The sequence below is a fragment of the Dysidea avara genome, chromosome 7 (genome assembly GCF_963678975.1).
Source record: "Dysidea avara chromosome 7, odDysAvar1.4, whole genome shotgun sequence".
In the NCBI taxonomy this organism is placed as follows: Eukaryota; Metazoa; Porifera; class Demospongiae; order Dictyoceratida; family Dysideidae; genus Dysidea; species Dysidea avara.
Window position 1 is genome coordinate 4,344,229 of NC_089278.1, and position 25,396 is coordinate 4,369,624.

General features: G+C 39.9%; 7 protein-coding genes across 10 annotated transcripts; 3 read left to right on the forward strand and 4 right to left on the reverse strand.

The window, feature by feature from the left end:
• Window positions 1-24: 24 nt before the first annotated feature.
• Window positions 25-3,623, forward strand: LOC136262121 (homer protein homolog 2-like). Of its 2 annotated transcripts, XM_066056272.1 has the most exons (11): window positions 25-163; window positions 418-461; window positions 516-672; window positions 833-964; window positions 1,077-1,293; window positions 1,544-1,725; window positions 1,776-1,912; window positions 2,015-2,171; window positions 2,213-2,347; window positions 2,397-2,477; window positions 2,530-3,623. In XM_066056272.1, the coding sequence occupies exons 2-11, from the start codon at window positions 457-459 to the stop codon at window positions 2,713-2,715; spliced, it is 1,389 nt and encodes a 462-aa protein (XP_065912344.1). In that variant the 5' UTR covers window positions 25-163; window positions 418-456; the 3' UTR covers window positions 2,716-3,623. The 2 variants fall into 2 exon arrangements, with proteins under 2 accessions (XP_065912344.1, XP_065912345.1); XM_066056273.1 differs by lacking the exon at window positions 25-163 and having other exon boundaries at window positions 178-461.
• On the reverse strand, window positions 2,611-5,885 carry LOC136262122 (uncharacterized). Its single transcript, XM_066056274.1, has 7 exons — window positions 5,358-5,885; window positions 5,187-5,307; window positions 4,968-5,137; window positions 4,841-4,920; window positions 4,597-4,792; window positions 4,368-4,549; window positions 2,611-3,290 (listed from the first exon to the last, which is right to left on the reverse strand). Exons 1-7 carry the CDS (start codon window positions 5,429-5,431, stop codon window positions 2,851-2,853), a joined length of 1,263 nt encoding a protein of 420 aa, XP_065912346.1. The 5' UTR covers window positions 5,432-5,885; the 3' UTR covers window positions 2,611-2,850.
• Window positions 5,699-7,224, forward strand: LOC136262128 (ras-like protein rasD). The gene is made up of 4 exons (XM_066056283.1): window positions 5,699-6,118; window positions 6,179-6,235; window positions 6,307-6,380; window positions 6,645-7,224. The coding sequence occupies exons 1-4, from the start codon at window positions 5,998-6,000 to the stop codon at window positions 7,074-7,076; spliced, it is 684 nt and encodes a 227-aa protein (XP_065912355.1). The 5' UTR covers window positions 5,699-5,997; the 3' UTR covers window positions 7,077-7,224.
• On the reverse strand, window positions 7,108-13,321 carry LOC136262118 (ubiquilin-4-like). Its single transcript, XM_066056268.1, has 18 exons — window positions 13,168-13,321; window positions 12,892-12,994; window positions 12,739-12,842; window positions 12,474-12,636; window positions 11,900-12,078; window positions 10,814-10,864; window positions 10,681-10,758; window positions 9,213-9,293; window positions 9,120-9,165; window positions 8,888-9,070; window positions 8,750-8,838; window positions 8,640-8,699; window positions 8,530-8,580; window positions 8,451-8,471; window positions 8,304-8,401; window positions 8,050-8,251; window positions 7,727-7,847; window positions 7,108-7,306 (listed from the first exon to the last, which is right to left on the reverse strand). The coding sequence occupies exons 1-18, from the start codon at window positions 13,258-13,260 to the stop codon at window positions 7,251-7,253; spliced, it is 1,779 nt and encodes a 592-aa protein (XP_065912340.1). The 5' UTR covers window positions 13,261-13,321; the 3' UTR covers window positions 7,108-7,250.
• On the reverse strand, window positions 13,301-16,566 carry LOC136262125 (homeobox protein BarH-like 2). Its single transcript, XM_066056280.1, has 3 exons — window positions 16,426-16,566; window positions 15,872-16,362; window positions 13,301-13,630 (listed from the first exon to the last, which is right to left on the reverse strand). The coding sequence occupies exons 1-3, from the start codon at window positions 16,473-16,475 to the stop codon at window positions 13,383-13,385; spliced, it is 789 nt and encodes a 262-aa protein (XP_065912352.1). The 5' UTR covers window positions 16,476-16,566; the 3' UTR covers window positions 13,301-13,382.
• A 15-nt stretch (window positions 16,567-16,581) lies between these two features.
• LOC136262113 (focadhesin-like) lies at window positions 16,582-24,556 on the reverse strand. 3 transcript variants are annotated; one of them, XM_066056261.1, is made up of 39 exons: window positions 24,413-24,556; window positions 24,287-24,355; window positions 24,083-24,237; window positions 23,917-24,021; window positions 23,770-23,871; window positions 23,587-23,718; window positions 23,454-23,532; window positions 23,266-23,359; window positions 23,094-23,218; window positions 22,951-23,044; window positions 22,637-22,904; window positions 22,357-22,549; window positions 22,182-22,292; window positions 21,894-22,120; window positions 21,697-21,844; window positions 21,590-21,648; window positions 21,409-21,532; window positions 21,275-21,358; window positions 20,918-21,224; window positions 20,655-20,869; window positions 20,523-20,605; window positions 20,430-20,465; window positions 20,148-20,379; window positions 19,932-20,098; window positions 19,811-19,877; window positions 19,702-19,760; window positions 19,497-19,644; window positions 19,323-19,448; window positions 19,125-19,262; window positions 19,010-19,072; window positions 18,889-18,960; window positions 18,731-18,836; window positions 18,377-18,675; window positions 18,219-18,332; window positions 17,929-18,174; window positions 17,627-17,875; window positions 17,195-17,395; window positions 16,877-16,937; window positions 16,582-16,828 (listed from the first exon to the last, which is right to left on the reverse strand). In XM_066056261.1, exons 1-39 carry the CDS (start codon window positions 24,464-24,466, stop codon window positions 16,761-16,763), a joined length of 5,280 nt encoding a protein of 1,759 aa, XP_065912333.1. In that variant the 5' UTR covers window positions 24,467-24,556; the 3' UTR covers window positions 16,582-16,760. The 3 variants fall into 3 exon arrangements, with proteins under 3 accessions (XP_065912333.1, XP_065912332.1, XP_065912331.1); XM_066056260.1 differs by having other exon boundaries at window positions 17,627-17,872; window positions 23,770-23,877; XM_066056259.1 differs by having other exon boundaries at window positions 23,770-23,877.
• Window positions 24,494-25,192, forward strand: LOC136262135 (cilia- and flagella-associated protein 141-like). Its single transcript, XM_066056291.1, has 5 exons — window positions 24,494-24,650; window positions 24,717-24,757; window positions 24,813-24,861; window positions 24,908-24,988; window positions 25,038-25,192. The coding sequence occupies exons 1-5, from the start codon at window positions 24,576-24,578 to the stop codon at window positions 25,137-25,139; spliced, it is 348 nt and encodes a 115-aa protein (XP_065912363.1). The 5' UTR covers window positions 24,494-24,575; the 3' UTR covers window positions 25,140-25,192.
• The last annotated feature ends 204 nt before the right edge of the window (window positions 25,193-25,396 follow it).

Below are 25,396 nucleotides of genomic sequence, written 5' to 3' on the forward strand. Positions count from 1 at the left end.
CGGAGAATTTCCTAAATTCCGGATAGTATGTTTGAATTATTTCAGAATACGCACCGTGTAAAATCTCACCAGGATTAAAGATTAAATAGCTCGTTCTGCTAGAAGAAAAGCTAACACACGCTGCAGCATCGCCCCTCATCTAGTTTACAGTATCATTTGAAAGGTAAGCAATCCGTTTTGTCTATGTATCAGGAGATATTAATAAATACGCATGGCTCACCCGCCCTTTGGAGGATAACAGTTTCGGTTTTGATTAACGTTCACTGCTTCGTTATCGATCGACACCTCTAGGCTGGAGCCTTACTTAGTTTGTTATGTTAGCAGGACCCTGAACACGTCTCGTGAAACAGCGTGTTTTGGTACCACCCACGTTACGTGTGCCTGTAATATCTCATTCATTTCCACTTTCTGTGGCAGGGTTGTGCTAGAAACTGATAATTACAGCTCGATTAAAACATGGGGTGAGTGTTGTATTGTGTTATTGAAACGCTACACCTCAACTAACTTAACATTAGGGAGAGACCAATATTTTCTACCAAAGCACACGTGTTTCAGATAGATCCAGAGACCAGAAAGAAGTGGATACCGTCCTCCAAGCAAGCTGTAGTTGTCTCCTATTACCATGACTCTAACAAGAAGACTTATCGCATTATTGCAATCGACAATTCAAAGGTTTGATCTCTCTGTATGTCATATTGCTGTTTATGATTGGCACTTGAGATATCTTTAGTTGTATGGTGCAATGTTATAAACATTGTAGACTTAAAGTCCTTTCATTTCAAGTGGTTACTTTTTTAATGTTAATACGATTATGTGGATTTGTTCCCAACAGGCACTCATCAATAGTACCATCACTGCCAACATGACATTCACGAAAACCTCCCCCAAGTTTGGCCAGTGGTCAGATCATAGAGCGAATACAGTGTACGGATTGGGCTTTGCTGCTGAGAATGATCTGGTCCAGGTAAATGCCTGCTTTGTTATATACTAGGGCTACCAACAAAGCAAGTTGCTATATATATAATGGGATTGTAGGGCTTCATTATCAACCTTTTTTTCCTTGATTCACATTTTAGTTTGCTGATAAGTTTGCAGAGGCTAAGAATGCACTGAAGGCATTAATATTGGAGCGTCAGAAAGTGGCACAGGCTTCTGTCACTACTCGTACAGTAAAACAAGAGGAGACAGCGTCAACAGCTGAGAAATCTCCAGCTCTGCCCACATCCAGTCCCCCAGCTACAACAATTAGCAACACCAATGGATGCAATAACCAAGACACAGGTCTAGCTGATGGTAAGTGCTCTGTGTTGCTGACCACTTCCTTAGCAATTCCTTGAGGCTTCCTTGTCATGACCTGACACATTAGTTCTAAGAACATAAAACCCACACTTAAGACTTTTTGTTGCAAGACACTTGAAAGGCTTCTAACATGAATTAATCACTAGGCAACTCATGAGAAAATTGATATAGAATATATGGTTTCTATTGTGTGAAGTACTTCCTAAATGGCTACACATGTGGCAGATATGTTTCATGTGACTAGGAGAAAATGAAGGGAAGCCCAGCACCCCTTCTGCTGTACACAAGGAGCACAAGAAAGTGGAGATGATTCAAACTGAAGAGAAAATTGAATTTCAGCCTGTATCATCATCACAAAGACCACCTAGTGAATCGTCTGACTTACCAGCGCCATCAAATGAACAAGCAACCAAAACAGTTCTAAATGTAAATCTTGTGTTCTCTGACTGAACATGGTTGTGATGTACCATACACAGGAAGAGAAGGTACATCCATCACCTAGCACTAGCAAGAAGTCAACAGGCGGGGTGCCGGCACAAGGCCTGTCATTAGAGGCACAAGTACAGCAACTGAAGTATGAAAATGAAAAGCTAAAGAGTGCTCTAACAATAAGGTACATAAAATAACAGGATACATCACACACAAAAATTGCTATTGTATTTCAGTGGTAACCTTATACTGTTTTAATTTGGAGTCCTTTATTTATTCCCTGTAGTTCAGCTAATGGTAAGAAATGGGAGGCAGAACTACAGACACTAAAGAACAACAATGCCAGGTTGACCACAGCTTTACAAGAGAGCAAGAGTAACGTGAACAAGTGGAAACAGCAGCTGAGCTCATACCAAGAAGAGAGTGCAGCACTGAAGAAAAAGGTTATCACAACTACTTAAACGTATTTTATATTGTATTTCAGGTACATGATATGGAAGCATCACAGCAAACGTTCAGCAGCAAATCAACTGAAGAGATTGATAGCCTACGAAAAGCAAATATAGAATTGGAGGAAAGAGTTGCTAGCACAGAAATGAAACTTCAAGAGAAAAATCAAGTTAGTACATTTCTAGACTAATACATCACATTGACACCTTTCTCTACAGGAGTGCACATCACTTGAAGAGAAACTGAAAGATTTCAGTTCTATGGAGGAAACATTTTCTAGTCTTTCAGCAGAGTTTGAGGTATCAAGTTACATTGCAAATGAGTCAAATCTATTCACAAATTGTTATACAGGAAGTCAGTCAAGAGAGAGACAATTTAAAGGAGCAAGTACAACAATTAGAAGAACAAGTAAACATTGCAGCCACGGCTAGTAACACTCAGCTACAAGAGGCAAAAGAAAAACATGCTGAGCTTGGGAGAAGACTGGAGAGCATCTTGGAATTGCATAGCCAAATGGGAGACACACTGCACAGCTAACTTGTATCCATTATTGAATACATACATTCTTCATACATATTACATACATAAATTTTCTATATGTTTTATTTTTGTAACACTTGATGTGTGTAAGATGTGCAAGCAGGTCTAGGACACTTGACACAATAGAAGATATTATTTCTTTAATTGTTGTTCTATTACTGACAAAGCTATTTTTATACCATCTTCATTTTGAATTTTCAATTGTAGTTGTTTGGCTGCATCGCTGAGTGGAGTAGACAAGATTGTTTTAAAGCTCCTCAGGTAATCATTGATGGATGCAGTCTTTATGCTGGGACATTGTACACCTACTCCAAGCCAACTGAGTTGCTCAGCCCAGTAGTGTTGTTCTGATTGAAAAGGGCACACAACCGCTGGTAGACCAGCCCTCAGTGCTGATGTCGTTGTACCAATCCCACCATGATGTACTACCCCAACACAATGTTGAAATAGCCAACAGTGAGGAAAGCTTCCTTTCCAATGACAAATCCTTCCAGGGGAGAGATCTTTAAAGACTTGTCTTACTTCATCAGTGTAGCACTGCCAAAGAGCAAATGCATTGCATGCTGCCAGTGCTACAAGAAAACCAGTAAGTAATTTACACACAATATTATAGCCTAATGCTGTGCAATATATTTGGTGATATTCAAAAGACAACCATGGCCTGATCATGATACAGTGTAAAAAAGGTAAATGTATTTTGATATTGTCAAGTGCTATGTATTATGGGCTGTTTGACTGGAAGGAAATACTGAAATGTTTCCAACTGTTTATGAAATACAAACATTTCACTTTCAATCATTACTGTTGTATTAACCATCTCCATGCATGCATACAATCATAAATTCACCCTCGTCTTTGTAGTGTGCATGTGTGTACGTGCAGTTTATAAGTACTGATCAATGGATTTCGTGGGACGATAAAGCTTTTATGTTTCACATTTGGAAAATTGTAATGTCTTAAGTGCCAGCATATATCTATTCATAAGGCCATGACAAATTAATCTTATGTTTCATGGATGCGGCAGGTCAGTGTTTTGGCAAACTTAAAAATAAACGTAAATTACGTGATCTCTTAAAAAGAGTGCTAATATGGCAGTAGACTCTTTAATGCTGTGCAAGCAGTAATGGGTTTAGTAGCAAAGGGAAGGAAATGGAGCTCCATCACTTTATTTCGGAAGGACTTTAGCTTTTGCACCTGTCAAGATCGAGATACTCTAATAGAGCAGTCATATAAACTCTAACATATTCCATATAGCCTAAATATTTCGAGGGAGAAAATTTTCATTGATTTCGCAGTTTTGGGTGTTATCAGCAAAAATTTTACCCTCAAAATATTTAGACCTCCATATAGTCTAATACATTTTGGGAGTGTTTGCAAATCCACAAAAATTTTATTTTTAGCAACACTCGAAATATTTGCCCCTCGAAATATTTAGGCTATACAGTAGATGACAAAACAGTCTGTTGGAGCTGAAATGTTTTTGTTTTCGACCTGCCGGGTCACTAATAGAGGGTAAACAATCTGAAACATATTATGATTAATTTGGTATGGCCTAAAGAACAGTTGTAGGGCAGTATACAACAGTAAAGAATCCCTTCTAGTGTCCCATACAATTAAATTGTCCATCAGGTCATAGCTGATAATCTTACCAGAGTTAATGTCGGTGACTGTTTTCTTCCAGTCAATCACTTGACGGTACAATGTTTCCATTGACCCAAACCCAATAAATATCAGAGGGGATGACATAGACTCCACAAGAGTTACAAGTTCTTTATTAGGAACTAGTTGGGGGTCAGGGGAAGTCATTTCCCAACAGCCACACACACGGACACTACAATAACAAATGACAGATACACTGTTAATGACAGTGTTACAAACCTGTCAGGCCAGAAAGCTTGTTGACGTAGGAGGGAGGGGCTAATTCCATATAACAATGGTGTGGGTGAAGGGAGTAACACTTGTGTGTCCTTGAGAAAAGGAACATTCTGCAAGCCCACACTTGCACAAGCATCACCCAAGTCATCCAGGAATAAACGCCACATCCAATGATCAACCTCAGCCATTGATACCTGACCTATATATTAGCATGCTTAATAAACTCACATGCTTACAATTTACAAACCAGGTGAAGCATGCTTGAGACTGTCAAATATTTCTGGTTGTACTGCTTGTAGCTCCTTGTAAAATCTGTCTGGTGGAGCCCTGGATACAGATGCTAGACAGTATAGGTAAAATTTGCTTGCAGCAACCTGTTAAGAAGAAACGGTGAAGCTGCGACGCAGGGTATTGATAAATGGTTAGCGATGAACCAGCCTTCCAAGGTGAAAAGGTTAAAAACAATGATGCTTGTATCGTGAGATGCAGCTAAGCAACATTCCACTTCAGCTCTCAGCAATTTGGTCAATTCTTCACTACTCATCTAAGTGATACAGTGATCATATCATATAATATCACAGTATGCATACAACCTGCTGAGCTGGCTGATCTGGTAGTTTTACCACTTCAATATCATTGCCAATTTCTTGTGACAGAGTACAAGATACAGAAAAGGTGCAGGCCAGTGTAACCTGCCAAGCTGGTTTACTCCTCCTAGTAATTAGATTAACAAAAACGTACTCTAATTTATCAACATTTAATACCTCCACTGTTTAGCTAGGGCTAGTAGTGGTCGTGCGTCTCCCCTTGTACCTTTGCAAAGAAAAGTTATTTTCATTCGATCCGAGGTAGTGGCTAGTTATTAGTAAGTATGTGGGGGTGGGTAAAGGTCTTGGCAGTTTCGAGTTCTTTGTGAAGCATGACGTAGCCAAGGTCTTCCTAACCGCCCACACACAGCAAAATTAAAGGTCTTGCCACGCCAGCTTTGCACTATAGTGTTTGCGCATCTATTTATCTTGTTTATAAAAAGTAAGCGCTACTACAAATTTATTATTGGTTTACGTGGACCATAGATTATTAATAGACACCCCAGGGGTGTCTATTATCTATGCGTGGACCAAACCTCTTCACAAACACATATTTCTACTCGAGCCATATTGACCTCGCGCTACACGAACATTCTACAGCTTGCAACCGTAAAGCCAGTGCTCTGGCTTTCACCATGATAGCTTTTCCGGGGTGTGGACTGTTAGCCTTCTGATCACATAACGGACATCATAGGATATCAAGAATCCGATGTAATTCTAGGCTATATTTAGTAACCTTTTGGCTAAAAATAGAACACTCCTTGAAATACTCTAAATACTGCACCAGTGTTTTGACGTTTAGTTATAGTAGAGGAGTATGCCAGGTACGGGAAACACGTCTAGTGGAGAGATTCATCATCCGCCTAACGCGCGATTCCAGTCTGGGAACAGAGTCTACAAGGTCGTGATCCTTGGCCAGGGCGGTGTGGGCAAGTCAGGTAAGGCACGAATAATGCTATAGACGATCCTCGATCAGTAGCCGCGTTGTTTTTTTGCAGCACTAACTCTACAGTTCGTCAGTCATATATTTCAAGAAGATCATGATCCAACAATAGGTTAGCATTAAAATTGGCAAGAGCTAGCTCTCATAAGGCTTGTTATTATGACATGCTCGTTTACTATACAGAGGATGCATATCAGAAGCAAGCTGTGATTGACAGCGCACCTTGTATACTAGATGTACTGGATACAGCTGGACAAGTGAGTAGAAACTGCTGCACATTGTAACAATTAACTGGGGAATTCTAGAGTCAGTTGTTATTTGTGGGTGAATTGTGATATAAACTATATAGGACTTCTAATATGCACTAGACTGGTTTTCTAATTGGGTTTATTTGGACTGGACAATATAATATTGATTGGTTGACTTGACAGGCAGCTCATTCAAGCTTTTAGTGTTGCCTAACATTTCACAGCTAGTTAGCTGTTGCTGTGAAGCGCCCTCATACACTTGTTTCACCGTAGGATGAGTTTACAGCAATGAGGGAGCAGTACATGCGAGGTGGAGAAGGTTTTATTTTAGTATATGCTGTCACTGATCGACAGAGTTATGATGAAATTTCAAAGTTTCGTTCAATGATTGAACGAGTCAGGAATGTAGAAATCCAAAAGGTTCCCTTAGTTGTTGTTGGGAACAAAAGAGACTTAGAGGACAAAAGACAAGTTAGCCAAGATGAGGGCCAGGCCTTGTCATTAGAACTTGGCTGTCCATTTTATGAAGCATCAGCTGCTTTAAGGCATAATGTGGATGAGGCATTTCATGAAATAGTACGGGTGATACGTAAAAGAGAAAAGGAAGAGTTCCAAAACAGTCCAGGCCGGAAGAACAAAGAATCTAATGGTGGGGGCATCTTGTCAAAACTGTTCTCATGCACGTCAGGTGCATCCAAAGACTGAGAATTCTATTCGATTTGCTATTATATAAATATATTTTTTAAACTTTTATGCTTTTTTTCTTCTATGTTCTTTGTACAGAGAAAACAGCATACAACACAGGAATGGTATTTTTGTTTATTTGATGATTTTCTCTCCACACTTGTAATAATGTGTGTGTAATCACGATGTATCATATCAGCTTAGCAATCGATTTACGGCTGCATTGATGTCCCCTCCAGTATCAATCAAAGCTGCAGAAAACAAAACATGTTACTAACTCAATACAACAATTGAATTGTCCTAACACCACAACAACTACGGCCAGTGAGAGAATTATAAACAAATAAAAATTGTACTAAGGGACCAGAAAATTTCCATGAGCAAATAAGGGTGGTTGCTTCCTCACTATAGTGTAGTTGAAAGGTGCTGATAGAGACACTGCATTGTAGACACTTGGGGAGCTATGGGGCCATCTTGTACAGTATGCATGCTTTTCAACATGATTGGAAGCTACACAGAAAAAAAAACACTAAAAGACTATGCCTGTAGAAGTAAGCCATGTGATGTGTGATTGATCTTCATTGAGCATTTTGTCTACATACAATAACAGAAATTGTTGCTGTGGTATGCTTACATATATACATAGCCAAGTGTTACAGTTAAAAACATACCTTGTAAATTTCGCCGCCTATCAGAAAATCCCATCGACTGTAATTCTTGTAATTGTGACTGAAACATCATCTCAGCATTCTGCAACTGTAACTGGCCAACATCTGGAGCAGCAACTGGTGGCTATACACACAATAAGACCTCATGAGGTATCATTCACAAAGGGAGAAAACAACACAGAAAATGGAGTAGCTTATAGTGAAATCTGATTGTTAGTTTAGTGTAATCCTACCAGATGCGTAGTATCCACACCACCACACTTGCAAAGAATGATGACATCAAGTGCATGTACATATATACACCAAGAGTAGACCAGAGAGCTGACCTGCATAGGTGCTTGTTGTTGAGGCATCTGTTGTGACATCTGTGCCATCATCTGTAGGAGTGGATTACCAGCAGGAGCACCACCACTAGGAGTTGTGGAAGTTCCTGAGGTCGAATTAGCAGTTGTTGTAGTTGAACCAAACGAAGCAGTAGAGGTGGATGAAACAGTGGTGGAGGATGATGTAGCTGCTGCACCACCACCACTACCCACAATTAACAATATTCCACATATGATGGCAGCTTTTGTTTGATTACCTGATGTTTTGTAGCTGTTGGATGCCCTGTTGTATCTGTGCCATCGCTTGAAGTGTCTGTGGATTTGTCATCATCTGACGAAACTGTGGATTTTGAACCTGCACACACACAAAGATAATCAATCACCATAATGACACAAATACTAACCATGGTCCTCATCTCTCCCATCTGGAAATAAAGGGGGAAATGTTTAATGAGATACATTGACTAAAGAAATATCACTCACTCTAGCTCTCAATTGTGGGTTGTTAGCCATCATAGGGTGATTAGCCATCATCTTTATAATGTGTACATATGCATATGAATTTGATGTCATTTCACCTTATACCTATCTACCTGTTCAAATAGTTCAGGGTTAGCCGACATTTGTTCTAGTGACTGCTGGAACATGGGACTCTACATTTTAACACGGTAAACCAAGTGTAGATCAGAACACAAGCAGTTACCTGCATGATTTGGGCCATCATCTGAGGGTTCTGACTTAACTGCTGTGCCATTGCATCCATATCGCCCGTGCCCATGCCCATGCCCATTCCTAAGAAATTGAGGAACAGTCACTATTAAAAAGAGACTTTAATTTTTACCAGGGAAAAAAGGGTTGGCTCCTGGCATTGATGGCGGTGGCCTAGATGAAGATGTTGATGAAGTGGACGGTGTAGATGGTGTGCTAGTAGAGGTTGATGGTTGTGAGGGTGCCCATGGATTAGGCAGTGGTGCTGTGTTAGTAGTACCCTGAGGGGCTGCAGGTGGGGGAGGGGCTGAGCTGCCTGCAATCAAAACATGTACATGTAGGCCGGCAAGAGTGAAGCAACTCACTTTGGTTGTTGCCTAGTAAGGGATTACCCTGTAACTGTTGTTGTAGCTGCAAATAGACACAATAAATAGACACTTTCCAAGAAATACACTTACTGTTTCCTGAGCTGCATTCATCATGGGCTCTTGTATTTCTGTATACATTCTGGCTAATGCATTAAATCCTCCCGGAATACTCTAAATGATGCCCAAAATTATATTCGTGAACTACACTTACAATCAGCACACAGAGAGAGTTAAGCAGCCAGCCCCAGGCACTTGACAACTAAGTAACATTACAAGCTCTGTAGCACAGCAAGCAAACAATTACATGTCAAGGGTGTGGATGTGTGTTTTAGCAACAACGTGATTCGGTTGCTAAGGATGACCATAGTGAATAACAAGTATCAACTGGTGTACACTAACTGTGCTATATATAAGACATCAGCGTAGAGACAGTGTCATACTCTTAAGTCTCTAACTCCCTCCAGGATAGCCAACTCATTGTCTACTTAACTCTAGTTTATAAAACTGCATCTAACACAAGCTCAGGAGATAGCACGAACACAAAGCACACAATGAATAAAAAGCTTTTGGTTATTTAGGAGCTTATTGAAATGACAAGGTGTAGAACCAGCTGAGTATCTGCTGTGTTTTAGCCATTGGGTGTTCTTTCTAGTCCAGTAAAATTATAACACAGACACACAGCATGACGTTAAAAATCACATTTATCACTGAACATTGAAATAAAAACTGGAACCAATGAAAACAGTATTTCATTACACCACGTTCCTAGAATAAGGCATTACAGTTAAGACACACTGCTAAACAACATACTGACTACTTTATATTGTCTCTATTGAGACTGGCATGACATACCAAAAGTAATTTAAACAAGTGGCAGTTCCACCCTCCTCAAGATTCCATAGTGAGGCATAATTTATTGTTGCTAAATATAGTAGGATGCATGCAGAGAGGAAGTGACGGAGATGGTGTGAATATGGAATGAGTTCCACTATCACATCACTAGAGACATGAATATCACTTGTAATTAATCTAATCACAGCAATGATGATGATGTAATTCATTGCTGGTAGCCTCTGAAAAAGTATGTACAAATTGAACTAGATCCTGAAAACATTTCAGCCAACCTGATGATTAGTGGTGACAGTAAAGTGTCATCAATAGACACGAGTGGTTTGGCTCCATTTCAAGTTCGGGAAAGGACTGAAATGGACAATCCACTTTTATGCTTCCTCATAGATAATATGGGGTGGAAATTTTGATTGGCTATAAATGTTTGTGTCAGACATTTGAACGAAAAGATTTTGAAATATTTTTAGTGGATCAAGCAGTACTACCAAATTTCAAGATTGTGCGTAATTACATCCATGGGTTATTCAATATTTTCGAGGATCTTGCTCAATGCATACATACTATAGCGTAGTGTGTGTACACGTGGGTGTTAAATACTAGTGTTTGGTACATAGTGCAATGGCATCCGAGAGAGTGAGAGCACAAAAAAGTAACTGACAAGTTAGCCATTAGGAAACAAATCACCACAACATAACACACTGGTACACACCTCAATATTACTAAGTTGTCTATCTTGTGATCGAAGCATCTCCTGAAATGCAGCTGGATTACGTGCCATCTCCATTGCCTACAGCAACAGCAGTGATATCATTGGAAGAACAACAGCCCCACCCTCTCCTCACCTGCCGCATCAAATCTGGGTTATTGAGGATGTGATTTAACTCAGGATGTCGCTACACAATGAAATTAATAGCATTGCAGATTAATCGCCCACAGCCTTTGTAGTACTTGACAGAACAAAATTATGTAATCATGACAATTATACTTCTAATTTCTGCAAAACCTGATAGAGAATAACTTTACAATGTCAACAATAAACTACTGGTAGCCACAACCTGGATTTTAATATCATTTTTACAAAAGCCCAGTCCCAAATAAAGAGCTTATTTCTCTAAAAGGTCTGGTCAATATGCTGGGAAGAAAATAAAAGCCAAGGCTTTTTAAACAGGAAATAAAGGTGCTTGGTATCTTCACTTAAATATTGTACCATACCATCAGACCTGGGTGTCACTTTAGATGCTTCTGAATGGCATCTGAAATGAATGATTTGGCCACAATAAACTATTTGGTATTGATACCAATCTGTTAAGGTCTAATGACGATATTACCGGTGATGTACATGGTTGACCTGAATATACAATACATGGACATTCCATTGTGCCACAATTAATAACAACACTTCAAAATAACAAACAAGTTGATGTCAGCATTTATTCAAACAGGTCTGTAAGGGAGTTGGGACAAACATCAAGACTCAGCACACACTACACGATGCACGCACACACATTAAAAGTATGCATATGCACACACACATATTGAGACCACTGTTTTCAGTGTTTGAATGCAAATAGTAACTAACCACAAAATAACGATCATGGTTGTAGGCATGTGACATCTACCCCACAAAAATTACCTCAGATAAATTAATCATGTTGATAACCAAATGCATCAATAAACCTCAACCAAGGTAAATACGCCCTAAGGTGACTAAATTCTACATCATCATTCAGTAGGAAGTATTTGGGACTGTAGTCCCACACCTAGACATGTACTTTCATGGTTAATCATTTGTAAACAGCTAGGGAGATTGGAACAATACTCAAGGAAACAATAGCCACTATGGGCATTTGAATCTTGTGAATTATAGGCCATTGCTTAAACTCCTTTGCTGTGCTGCCTCACTACAAACACACACAATAAATACACACCTCAAGTAGTTGCTGCATCTGAGGATTACTGGTGAATATGTTACGGAGCATCTCAGGGTTGTTCATCATCCCTTGCATCAGAGGGCTCTCCATCATTTGTCTCACCATTTCAGGATTCTGCATCAACTGTTGCTGCATGGCCGCCATCTGGCTGGCAAAGTCCCCACTACCCATCCCTCCTATACACAATGATACCACAGGCTATGATAATAGGCAGGTGTGTGCATCATTACATATCTCTATTACACCACAAAAAGTTAATTATATGTTTCTGGCTCTCTACCTGGTCATTTTTGTGCTGAATGAATAGTACAATCACCACACAATCACCACACAATGATAGTCAAAAGTTTATAACTTTTACAGTATAATGTTGGAAGGTTTTTATGTCTTGTATGCACTTTTACTAACTTTTATACATCTGTTCATCTAATTCTATGCACTAGTGTAGTGTATTACATCAAAGTTTTAACAAACAAAAAAAAGAAGCCTGGTCACTTGGTCAATTTTGGGGAGTTGGTAGGACCAGAAACACATAATTAACTCTCCCTGGCCTTATCAGTACATGTCATACCTGGTGGCACGTTTCCAAACATGTTAAACATTCCACCTCCTAAGGGAGGTGGAGCTGTCCTGGTATTGTTGCCACTACTGGCTGTAGATCCTGCAGCTGTTGTGGGCGTGGCTGTGGTTGTTGGACTAGCAGTGACAGTGGCAGTTGTAGTAGGCAATGGTGACTAAAAAAAAAACATTAATAAAAAAATTTAATCTATTTTTTATCAGATGCAGACATGGTCAGTGACAGTAAACACATACCACCAGACAGAAACAGCACTGACTGTGTTAGGAGTAGCTGTAGTAGTTGGTGATTTAGTTGCTGCACTTGCCGCAACTTTACCAGTTGACTTCACTACAAGGTGCACTGTAACACCATCCTTGATTCCTACACAAACTTAGTAACGTTATTAATTTCTGCTTTGAGTGATAACTACCATAAGACTTCAGTGTCTCAACATCTTTTAGTATCCTCCCAGCAAATATTAAGCACAAGTTGGCAACTTCGACGTTCAGTTGTTTTGACAGCGACTCTTTGAACTGTAGGAATAAAATGGGGCATTATTTAGAGTGGACAGCATACTCCCTATACGAGACCCTCTTAGTCCTTCTAGCAACCACTAGGTTAATAGTTCAGCTGGTTAAGTAACATATGAAGCGCGTGACCTTACATATCTACGTTTTGTCACGTGTGCTAAGTTACACTAGCCAACCTCTTTCACAGTAGTAGAAGGGGATGCCTCCAGTTCATACTTCTGCTTCTGCGTCTTTACAGACACTTTAATAGTCGCCTCTGGTTCTGCCATTATAAATTTTCGTCTTCGACTACCGTAAATTAAGAACGACTGTCGCACAAAAAAATATTTTTACGATGTTTCAAAGATTTAAAAAAAAAACTATGTACAACATTTTCACATTGAAATATGCATCAATCAAATTGTTTTTCAGGCTTTCTTTCCCTCTTCCATCTTGTTCTTCGATTTTGGTACCAGTTTTTAACCTGAATTTCACTTATTCCTAATTCATCAGCTAGACTCTTGCGATCAGCTCCAACAATATATTTCTTCTCTGAAAAACTTTCTTCCAACCTCATAAGTTGAAGATCAGTAAAGTTCAACCTGTCTCTTCGTGGCAGTCTGTGTTTCAATCTTGACCGATACTCAGGTGGCTGGAGATCTACATCACAGAAATATCTCAATAACTTTGATGTAGCTAAACAGCTAGGCCAATAACTTATAAATAAGACATTGTGCATGTGTGGTTTGGGCCAGCTTAAAGAATACTAAATATCCAAATGCATAGCTATTGCATGCTTGCAATCAAGTGAAACCTCTCTCTATCACAAAAGTGCCCAGAATTTCTGGGTACATGGTAAACACCTTGTACAGGCTCTGCACTCTTCTGTATAAATACTTTAGGCCATGACAAATTAATCTTATGTTTCACGGATGTGGCAGGTCAGTGTTTTGGCAAATTCAAAAAAAAAGGTAAATCACGTGATCTCTTAAAAGAGTGCTAATGTAGCTGGAAATTCTTATTATTGTATAAGTAACCATAAGTATAGTAGCAAAAGAGGCGGGAAATGGAGCTTGCTCACTCTATTTATAGTTATTAATTACTATCTATGTTTAATTTCAGAAAGATTTTACCACCTACACCTGTAAAGAGATACTCTAATAGAGCAGTCATAAGCATTCTAATAAAAGAGTCAGTTGGAACTGGAAAAGATTTACATTTTAATTTTTGACCTGTCGGGTCACTGTTAGAGAACTAACAGTCCATAGAACATATGATTACTTTGGTATGGTCTTAGTTACTAGCTAGAAAATACTACAGCATACAATGAATGTATTTGGGTACAAGCTTAGGAGCATAAAATTTTGAGCAAAGTATAGAGCTGGAAGAAAATCCATCGTAACTTGATCCACAAGCATCTGAATTCCAGCTGTGTCATTCAGCAACTCATGGTAGTGAGCAATAATGGTAACAGATAGCTTTAGACAAGTATTAATAATAACATTTTTGTTTCACCAGATGGAAATCAGTAGGTAATGGAATTTTTAAAAAATGTAGATGAATTTAGGTTTAATAATATAGTATTCATATGGTCATTAACATCATGCAAAGGTAGAAGTTCAGTAGAGATCTAAGCATGATGACATTTTTGTTTTTGCCAGGTAGCTAAAATTAATTGAAAGGCACCCCATAATTTTTTTTTAAGTTGCATGGAGTTACTTTTCCATGCCTGAGCTTTTTGGCTGATGTTACAGTTCATTGATGACTATATCACCACTACAAACATCACACTGGGTTCATTTTAGCATCTGTGAGGATTCAATATGTATATGTGTTCAGTACAAATTAGTTTTGTAAAAAATCACAAACTGTTAACTGTAATTTTGCTATCTATAGAAATATTCATTCACTGATTTATGTATCATCTTACGCTACACTGCAGGAAGGCCAGTGGATACGATAAGGAAAAATATCTCTGAAAGCTTTATTGTCAGCAAAACTGACTAAAATTTTTGGGTGCCAACAATACTTTTTATCCTTTGGAAGGTATTTAGCTAGTTTCATTTTTGTTCGTTATGCAATTTGAATCACTATTACTGCACAACCTTTTCACAAAAATTTTAACACGTCTCAAAAAAAAAAGATTCTAACATGTTATATATAGCTGGAGGGATGGAAATATAAAATGCTATGACTGACCACCAACAGCTTATAATGGGATAAATAACACATTATTCCAGATATTATGGAGGTGTTTCTACAAGGTATGCATGAAATTGGAGCCGATGTTTCAACTACTTTAAAAGATTGTGACTCCGAGGGGCCCCTCATTTCTACCAGTGATACACATACAAACTGTCCACTACATTTTTATGTACCATCATGTAATTAATTGTTGATTGATTACTAAAGATAACCAATTTGGTTGGCACTAACAACAACCATGAACAAAGAAAGAACTAGTTGTTATCCGTGCTATAGGTGTGTACCAGTATGGTGACCACAAATCAGATCAAATCTAGCCCCCCTATATTGTCACACTTAGCTGTGTAATGCACATTATACGATCTTATACAACAATTTGGTTAATTTTGTGGCTTAATAAATATTTTTCTTGTTTGTTAGTCATCCCAAAATCACTGATTTTCTATACAAAAGTAAAGAATTTGAAGGACACTAGCTAAACAGCTGCACACTATGATCAGATCCATTAACATTCCCATGCTAGCCATACATTTTGGGGTAAACAACACATTCTCCAAATTTATCGTACACGACAGAATGCAAAACCTGTACTGAATAGCATGTATTGTGCGAGAGAGTAGCATGCTTGTGTGGTGTGTGGAGGAGTAATGGGACCTAGTTAATTTCGCTATCACTGAATATCAACAAACTATTCACCTTCTAAACTTGCTGGGGCTTTGTAGCCGTGGAACTCTTCCAGCTTCACTTTATCTTCTTGCAATTTCTGATCGCTTGGGTGTCGATCATCACGAAGTAGACCGGCTGAAGGAGGTCCATTAGAGAATGTAGGTGAGCTTACGATTGCTGGCTGTAGTCCGGCACTGGTAGCCATTGTGTATGGTGGTGTTGGTGGGGGAAGCCTCACAGGTGCTGCAGAGGAGGTGTGGCTAGTTATGGGATACACATTGCTTGGAACAAGTGAGGGCTGCACTCCACCCATCTCTGGTGGGTAGCCAGAATAATGATGACAAGTGTCCCAGCTAACAGAGTTACACCTTCCTTGGCGAACTGGAGCATAATTAGGATGAGGTTGGTTGAAATAGGCGCAACACGAAGTAGTAGACAAATAAGTCGGCGACTCTGCATTCGCCATACATCCAGAAGTCATGTACGTATCTCTTGTGGGCTCCATTGCACAGCAAGTAAAACTGTAGGAGATAACACCAGTACTAAATCACCCTCTCATGTACCCTAACTAGCGCTTTACTCACGGACAAGGCATCCTCTCCGTCATCACAGCATAGTTATAATCCGTTGTCATGCTTTAGCTTAAGATTAGTAGTTGACAAGTAGATAATGATTATCACTCGCAACATTTTGCTCCATTTATATCAATTGTTTTGGCGCTCGGCGCAGTGTTAGCATAATTGTCATAACTATCATGATTATATTCCAGTAATAGATACACAGGTGTGCATTGTTGAAATATCCATCTCTGACCACAATGTGACGCACGAACTATCTCCGTTATGATTGGTTGAAATAGATGCGGTTATTGTCCATAATAGGCCCTGGTATGTACAAAACAAAGGCGAAGAGGAAGTGGTCACAGCAAATTAGCCCACACAATCCATAAACCACTTCCACCCATGGTTACCAGAGTTGTGCGATTTCCTATATCAAAGAAAAACCACTACATACCAACAATATTTCATGGCATACCAAAAATATTTTGATTCCCCACATTCCTGTTTGCGGTCGCCTCAACCATCCATTGCGATAACTAAGTGTAAATGAATAACATCAATTATATACAGTTGCCTTATATGACTGTAGGCTGGGATATCGATAACACTGCTAACTACTGTTTATAGTAACACAGCCAACTATTTATAACATGGTGAATGTACTTCCTGACCTCCAACTAAAGCATGCCATCAAAGTATTTAATATATCTCTGCTGTCATAACGAACGGTAATTGGCATGAATTATATTGTGAACAGTATTGCTAATGACATTGACCATATATAGAAACTTACCAATTGTTTTATGCCTGCAGGCGATTCCTTGCTAGTGGCTATGCAAGGTAGCAAAAGTGATATTATCTGGCATAGGTGTGAATACACCAGTGCAGGCTCTGCCTGCATCATCTTAGGCTGGCCAAGAAAGCCCAACCAGAGGTCTAAAGTGTTTTTACCACTACTGCAACTCAATAGGGAGATCCCTAGTGCCAGCTGAGCCTATTGGAGTACAACACCTCACACTAAACCAGATACCCATAGGAGATTGGTCACACGTCATGACCGTATTGCTTATGTAACCAAGCAAGACACCAGGTATATATCAAGGTTTGTTTGTTAGCTAGGAAAGCTGAGGTTTTAAAGGGCTCCACAATATTTGGCATCAATCTGTTCAACATTTCTTTTGAGACCATGATGACGTGTGATCAACTTCTTCTGTTAGATACCCACCTCAGCTTCTGGCTGGTATGTGGCACGTGCAGACTCCTGTATGCAGTGAGTGAACACATGGAACCTTTCCTGTTTGTTTATATGTGACACGCTTGACTTCACTCCTTTTAATAAACCCATCAAAACATAATGACCCATTGACGTAAACGGTGGCATGGTTGCAAGACATGAATGTAGAAAGTTATGAGGAATATTTGAAGGAGCTCTAATCAGCTGACAATAGATAAGACTATTCAAAACCGGACACTTCTGGGGAAACAGTCATATAAGGAGAATACATATTAATAACAGTAGAACCATACCGGGAAGTGCTCTTGTAATCTAACGGAAGTAGTGTGAGCATCACCATCAGATATACTGAGAAGACAAGTAGTGATATTAGCCACAGTTTCCAGATGGTGTTGTGTGATGTAGTTTAGGGTGGCTGGGGGTTGTAGTAGTTCACAAATCTGCCATATTACATGATGTAAGAGATCAATGGAGGTGTCTGGGAGGTCTTTCAACTTCACACACTGCAGTATCCCCTCCACCAAAAAACTCAACAATTCCTAAAGAATAAAATGGTAGTAGATAGATTAAAACTTTTATGCACCTTCTTTCTCTGGCAAAGAAGACAACAGGATCCCAGTAAAGTGGCAAGGGAAGAAGTGGCCACATCAGCTATCACAAGATGTAACTTGCTCATTATCAGTTGCTGAGTTGATGTCTGCAGTTGTACTGTTAGTGACAGTACTACGTACATTAAACTACCTCTAAGCTGGAGAAAAACACTAAATCGCAACAAAAAATAATGAACATGTGAAATCCTTTAGAAGTTTCTGTGAGCTTCAGTGCACACTGGACACAAGTTTGACACAAGCGGGGCATTCTCCTTGTGATACTAAGCAGTGCTCCAGTCCAGTCCACTGGAGGAAGTGAGGAACACTGAGTCAGTGTTGTCAGCAAAGCAGACACTACCAGTCCAGACTGAGACCCACTGACAGTGGAGAGTAGCTCAAACACAGCTGGTAGGGCTCTACCTTCTGGTAGGTAAGCATAACTTTTGGGCACTGCGGCAAAACACAGTGGCGTGTATACACTAGATATAGCAGAGTTGTAACTGACAATTTTGTCCACTGACAGTCGTAGCCTTCTGAGTACGTTGTCTCAACCGAGTAATCATCCACAGTACATGGCTGAGCTCCGTTTGTGTTTGTCCATGAGCCAGACCCTATAATATGATCACATAACACTGTCCAATGCTCCATTGTGTATACACTCACGGACAATAAGACTGGAGAGCAACTAGAAACGATTACTTGTAAGTGACTTTGTAACAACGCACCTGTTGGTAACTGTTGAGCATTGTGTTTAATAAATGTGGATAATGGAACAAAATCTCACATGACTGGAGAGTAGATCACAGCATCTTGCACTACCAACCAACACATACAAACTGGCTATCACCTGTACAAGTTACACACAAGTGTTTACATTCATAGGCACGATTAACACTTACCATGTTATTGTGTTGTTGCGACTGTGTCACCGCTACCCACTGTGAAGTGACATCACTGAGGCTCTGGTGAGCATGAGGGATACACCCACTTGCCAATCCATACAACAGACCACCCAGACACACATGGATCACATAACACTAGAATGAACCATATACACCTCTGTAGATATTGTACTAGTACTACACATTATACTAGACCTTGAGTAGCTTTGGGTTCTGTGCTAGGTCTTGCAATATCTTCACACAAGCCCCACAGTCTTCAGGGGATAGTATTCCAGCATTGCACATAACAGGAGTGGCTGATCCAATGGCCAGACATGCTGCCTATGAGAATAATCATATATACAACATATTTCATGCTTGTAACTTTACCTGAAATAAAATGGTGTTAGGATCAAAGCGGGACAGTGCCAGCCCAGCAACCAGCTCCTTATGAAGCCTCTGAGCAACAGAATGAGCCCCACCCCCTGCTCCACACAATACTGGCAGAAACCCTCCAACTACACACATATTCAGTAGTCTAGGTATGTACAAATGTATCATCACACTGTTAACTACAGTGCAATCAGTTACCAACTTGGAACTGTCTAACTGGACACTGCACAACTGAACAATGTCACTGATAATGGGAGACATCTAAGTGAGTACAGAAATGCTACTAGAAATGTCTACAACATTGTCCATACCTTAGGTAACTGGTGGTGGCTGGCAAGTAAGATTTTAGACAATGAGTAACTAATTATAATTGAAGTTCTATAAGCATGTACACCACTGCTATTTAAGAGCAAATAAACTACACACACGTACTGGTTAAAAGTGGTCAGATGTTTGAACAAGTTAGTAGCTATGGACACAATGGCGTCCTTTATGTCTGCAGGGAGGATAGCCAGTGAAAATACATGTCTAACCACTTCAGCAGCTGCCACTGCTGCCATGCACTTGATGGTGGTAAGATCTGTTGCTTGCTGAATGCACTGTAATCGAGGGGTCCTTCATTTTCTTTGTAAAATTATAATGACTTACATCATTGATGAAAGAAAAGATGTCTTCTCCACTGCTATCCTTGGGTGGTTTTCCTTCCCCTGTAATTCTCACCAACATGGAGAGAAGGCTGGTAAGAAAGGCATGGTCACTCCAGTCTCGTAACCAAGCTAGAGATCCTTCAACACTTCCAAAAGTATCAGTCATTGTACAACATGTCATTGCCAATCCACACAGTGATAACATCACGCTGCAAGGACGAGCATTGTTGCCACTAGAAAAAGTAAACTCACAGCTTAACCTTATACAAAAATCTCAGCTTACCATGATTGTACTTGTTCTACTAGTTTACATCTCGTCCTGTACAAGAGCAGGAAACATGACATTGCTCAAATCACAAATCCTACAATACTTCACCAGCATTCTGCCTCCCACTGCTTCTGCTGATAGCCAGCTTTACTGTCTCTCATGTTCGGCGGACACGTTTCCAACGAGCGCAACTACAAAGTACAACAACTGATACCAGAAACATTCAATAGGTACCCACACCTTCACAGAAACAGCAAACAACCGATGAATGAAGACAGCCCAGGAGGAAGGTAGGGAGAAGAGTTGGTGTAGCCAAACAGAAGATAGGGATACATCAGTCATTAAGCAACAGCTCCACAGCATCTTATAGTGTTTAACAACAGAGCCAAGCTGTTGCTGGTATCCTCTACTATTTTGCTCCGGCTCAGCCAATTGAGTTGCCATCAATACTCCACCTAAGTACCATGTGAATTGTGTGAGATTGTCAAGCAGCTGTAGTTTACCAATGTAGCAGAAATCAGTGGTGGAAATAATATCCTTCTCCTTGTCTGACACAAATCTCGATAGCTTATGACTAGAGTCTCGTAAAAAGCGTTCCAGCTGAGGAAAATGTTTCTGTGTCAAGTGTGCCACACCTCTTAAACCTTGCTCTATTTCGATAGCTATAATATGAGACAGAAATTGGGAGTAGCCATCAAGTCCCTCAGTACAGATTCCAGCAGACAACTGAACACACTGTTGACCATTCAATGTCATTGTGTCATCCTGAGCTATGGCCACTACTTCAGTACAGTCCAACAGTGATAGCAACTAAATGTGTGTAGACCTATATTTTATTGACATGCTCGTATCAATGTTACCTTATTTGGAAGAAAAGTAAGCTTGAAATCTTCCAATTCAAAGTGACACAATGCTTTAAAAGAAGCCTCCACTACAGCGCCAACCTAACATCATCATACTCAACATGGAAAGATTTATAAAAATTATTTCTTACGGTAGAGGCTGCACAACTCCAGAGGAAGGTCAAGGCATGGTCACACAATGGCTGCAATGACTCGTCCATGTCAAGCAATGGAAGAAGGGAGAACAAGTCACACATCACAGCAAGCACCTTCGGTCTACAAATGAGTCAAGATCTACACTACACAAATATAATCATATGTATGAAAGTTTACCTCCTTTCTCCTCTGAGTTTTGGTGCTACCATATTCCAGGCAACAGGAAGATCTACAATCTACAGACTCTGTGTCCTCCAACTACTTTATGACACACATATACACACCTCTGAGTAGCAAAGTAGATACAGTGATCGTATCACCATAGCCATGACCCCATCATCCTTGCCAGCTGACACAGAGGGATTCTGTAGTGAGAAGTCAACTACACACTGCAGCACAAGCCCAATAATTTCCTCTCCATGTAGCTCAGGCCTGTCAATGTGTTCTCATACAATGAATGTTATTGGCAAATGCTACTGACTTGTACTGGCATATATCATGTATTGATGTCACTTTAGCTATCACAATTTCCCTGCATATTTCTGGAGGGGTGTGTTGTGGAGGTGGGGCTAATAGCAACTTGTGCAGGTGGGCAAATACCCCATCTCTTTCACGCCACATCTTACAGAGAAGCCGAATAATGATTGGATAGAGAGACACTCTGCGACTGAGACTGTGTATTACACGGACCACAAGTGGCAGCATGACCTAACACCAGACACAGTGGGCTTATTCAGTTATATCAATAATGAGGCAACATGTTTCACACCTTGTGAGCTGCAAGATCAGGTAACAAGTTAAGAAGTCTCAAGGAGACCTCAGGCCCTCTGTTACATTTCTGACTCAGTATGTACTGTACAAATACTAGCATTTCTGGACACTAACAAGGAAAGGAAAAACATGTTCCAATTAACTGCCAAAAAAGAGAGAGACAAAACACTTACTATAGTTGGCGTTTGCTTCACCAGTTTACTTATCACTTCCAGCACACACATTTGAGCACTAGTTTGCTGTTGCAGGTAGAGGCCAGTTAGCACTACCAGTAGCAGTCGACGCATATCTCCTGAGATATGGAGTTCAGGCAAATCCAGTTGCTCCTGAAGTGAGTCTAGCCAAGCTAGTTTCTGTGCTGGACACCTACCCAATTTATGGGCACACAGGAGTTACATACACATATATAACTATACAACACACACACGCACGCACGCACGCACGCACGCACACCTAGACAGCTGGCAGAAGAGCTCAGCAGTTGCACACAACTCAGAATAGAATTCACTGGTACTATTAGGAATTAGAGGAGTACTACCAGTTTGGTTAATAGTACTGTTAGCTTCATCAATGGACTGTTGCCTTGACAGGTTAGTTAGTAGGTTAGTTAGTAGGTCACCAGCCAGCTGACGTAAAGAGCCACCAGTAGCATGGACAACAGTTAGTGGAAGAACAAGTGGTTGAAGGGTTTGCGCCAGCCCAGACTTCACTAAATACTGCACTGTTACAAAGAGAGTAGCTTTCAACATATAGTGCCTATAGCTTGCCTTGTGTTAAGAGGATTGTGGTATGTTCCAAGTGACCAACACCACACAACAACATCCAACATAGCCATAATATCCGATGAGGACAATTTAGAAGCTAAACAGTAAGCAATATATGTTACTGTCTACATCACGTTCAACTAAACTGTTTTGTAGGTTGCTGTGAGTAATGAGACTGACTTTAGCAAGGACAGCAAAACCACTTGCTCCTGCTCTATCACAACTTCACACGTTATTGACTGAAGAATATCGCATAACATATCTGCAGGGTCTGCAGAAAAGCACAAGATCAAAAGCACATAATGAACAGTTACATACCATTCTGCTGGCAACAAGGAGCCATCTTTACCAGGCAATAGACCAACTCCTCAACTCTATTGGTAGTGTCCATCAACTGCTCTGAAGACTTTGTCTACATTGTAGAAAGCTGGTGAAACACATGTCAAACTTAGCACGTATATCCTTTTGTATATCGATAAACAAACAATTCATAGAATTACAAATACCTCATAGCAAGGTAGTAGGGCTATAAGAAGTGAGAGAATGTCTTGCCCGACTTTTATGCTATCATTACCAGCAGGTGTACTAGAGAAATAAAATTGACTAACACTTTCACACATAGCATGCTCAAATATTTACTGGTAATGGATGACACCAACCAACATGGAGAATGTTCTAGTAGCCATGGAAACAGGAAGTCCATCTTCAGTAGGGACGAGCAGGCAGTACTTGATAAATGGACGCAACATATTAACAACATGAGGCTCACACCTGTAACAACAAATACAGTTAAGTTTCTGAACTACAGCACTCTCTGGTTACCCCATTGGTGGATGTTGTAACATTTGTTTGGTAAGGAGCAGTAGACGTGGCCATAATTGGGGACTAGAGGTGGTGACCGATATGAATGGATGTGGCTTCTCCCTGTAACTAGCCATACACAATGCAAACACTCTAACAAGTCAATACCTTATAGAATATGGAGACTGGTAAATCCCAGAATTTGCTTTTAATGCTGTTTTGAGCTCGGTAAATAGTAAGTCACCCAAACATTTGAGCAAGACTCCAGCATGACTAGCAAAATTATAGATAGTCATCAAAATATGCACTTAGCACACAGTCATTTACACATTACCTGGTGGAAGGCATTACATTGAGTAGCCCATTGAGTAGTCCAGTAAGGTGTATCCATCTCTGCTCTGCACCAGTCAGTAATATGTGACAGCAACATTGTACAACTGTGCCACTGGAGTGGCTTAACTTATCATAAATGCTCTGTATCAATGGAACCTATACAGGTCACTTTAATAAATAACAGATCACTAGCTATTTACACTACCTTTAGATCTAGTACAGTTTGGGTTTTCCTGAACTCAAGCTCTATAGAACGGATCACGTGCGCCGATGTCTGAAGGAATTGAAATGAAGCAAGTGCAGACAATGTAGAAATCTACACGTGAGTAACCTGCTTCTGATGAACTTGGCTATCGAATTCAATCGTTTTCACATGACCAGCCATCTACACCAGCAGACAAACATAGCACACGGTTTTCCGTAAAACTCAACCTATTTCGCGCAAAGCTAGACTCCATGGCAACGTAATAAACAGGGAGGTATTAAATAGAAAAATGTCTCTGTTGAAAGTCCGTTCGCCACCACAACTACAAAAGTCAGGCCAAGCCATTCAGGAAGAACGACTAAGAGTATGTAAATAGTATATAAGTGTGTGTGTGTGTGTGTGTGTGTGTGTGATAATTTGTGTACTTCAGAAAGACCAACTAATAGAAACTCAGCAAAAACAAATTGAGAGGTGTGTGTGCGTGTGTGTGTGTTATCCATGTGTATCAGTAATGTATTGCTAACAGCAACGTGAAGACAAATTTAGTTGCACAATGGGCAGAATCACTAGATGAGGTACAAAAACTCTTACAGAACAATAATAAACAACTACATCTTGTAGATGTGTGAAAGGAAAATTTTGAAGAGACGAAATGAAGAAATGAGCAGGGAATTGCAATTAGGAAACAAATGCATAAATAAAGTAAACAGTAAAAATATATTATACATTGGCCATGTTTTTATGTGACTAGGTAAGACAAGACCAACTCAGACAGCTACTAGAAAAAGAACAAATAGAATACGAACAAGAATTACATGCAATGGGACTAGCTATACACAAGGAAAGACTTTAACTTTGTATCATCTTTTATTATAATTGATAGATTCTTCTAGTTCAGCAATATAATTGTCTATCTGTGATGTGATGCGTTCCAACAGCTTATTTCCTTCATTCCATACCCACTGGCTGTCATTAACAAACTTGATACACTTATCAACTTCTCCATCTTTATCACTGCTACCTATATAGGTAAAAGGATATAATATAAACACAGACTACAATGACTGATACTAGTACCTGCTGTGAAGGCTGGATCATTTTCAGGTGCTA

Coding starts and splice junctions, on each gene's coding strand:
- LOC136262121 (XM_066056272.1), top strand. Junction 1,294..1,543: donor AGACACAGGTCTAGCTGATG/GTAAGTGCTCTG, acceptor TCATGTGACTAG/GAGAAAATGAAGGGAAGCCC. Junction 2,348..2,396: donor AACTTCAAGAGAAAAATCAA/GTTAGTACATTT, acceptor CTTTCTCTACAG/GAGTGCACATCACTTGAAGA.
- LOC136262122 (XM_066056274.1), bottom strand. CDS start 5,431: ATGAAAATAACTTTTCTTTGCAAAGGTACAAGGGGAGACGCACGACCA. Junction 4,550..4,596: donor CAAGCTTTCTGGCCTGACAG/GTTTGTAACACT, acceptor TTGTTATTGTAG/TGTCCGTGTGTGTGGCTGTT. Junction 3,291..4,367: donor AGTCACCGACATTAACTCTG/GTAAGATTATCA, acceptor GTTTTCTTGTAG/CACTGGCAGCATGCAATGCA.
- LOC136262128 (XM_066056283.1), top strand. CDS start 5,998: ATGCCAGGTACGGGAAACACGTCTAGTGGAGAGATTCATCATCCGCCT. Junction 6,236..6,306: donor AGATCATGATCCAACAATAG/GTTAGCATTAAA, acceptor TTTACTATACAG/AGGATGCATATCAGAAGCAA. Junction 6,381..6,644: donor TACTGGATACAGCTGGACAA/GTGAGTAGAAAC, acceptor GTTTCACCGTAG/GATGAGTTTACAGCAATGAG.
- LOC136262118 (XM_066056268.1), bottom strand. CDS start 13,260: ATGGCAGAACCAGAGGCGACTATTAAAGTGTCTGTAAAGACGCAGAAG. Junction 8,839..8,887: donor AGCCAACCCTTTTTTCCCTG/GTAAAAATTAAA, acceptor TCAATTTCTTAG/GAATGGGCATGGGCATGGGC. Junction 8,472..8,529: donor ACCCACAATTGAGAGCTAGA/GTGAGTGATATT, acceptor CTTTATTTCCAG/ATGGGAGAGATGAGGACCAT.
- LOC136262125 (XM_066056280.1), bottom strand. CDS start 16,475: ATGACAACGGATTATAACTATGCTGTGATGACGGAGAGGATGCCTTGT. Junction 16,363..16,425: donor ACGGAGAGGATGCCTTGTCC/GTGAGTAAAGCG, acceptor TATCTCCTACAG/TTTTACTTGCTGTGCAATGG. Junction 13,631..15,871: donor AGCCCCAGCAAGTTTAGAAG/GTGAATAGTTTG, acceptor TCTGTGATGTAG/ATCTCCAGCCACCTGAGTAT.
- LOC136262113 (XM_066056259.1), bottom strand. CDS start 24,466: ATGGCTGGTCATGTGAAAACGATTGAATTCGATAGCCAAGTTCATCAG. Junction 23,219..23,265: donor TCCTTGTTGCCAGCAGAATG/GTATGTAACTGT, acceptor GCTTTTCTGCAG/ACCCTGCAGATATGTTATGC. Junction 23,045..23,093: donor TCACAGCAACCTACAAAACA/GTTTAGTTGAAC, acceptor CTTACTGTTTAG/CTTCTAAATTGTCCTCATCG.
- LOC136262135 (XM_066056291.1), top strand. CDS start 24,576: ATGTCTCTGTTGAAAGTCCGTTCGCCACCACAACTACAAAAGTCAGGC. Junction 24,651..24,716: donor TTCAGGAAGAACGACTAAGA/GTATGTAAATAG, acceptor TGTGTACTTCAG/AAAGACCAACTAATAGAAAC. Junction 24,758..24,812: donor CAGCAAAAACAAATTGAGAG/GTGTGTGTGCGT, acceptor TATTGCTAACAG/CAACGTGAAGACAAATTTAG.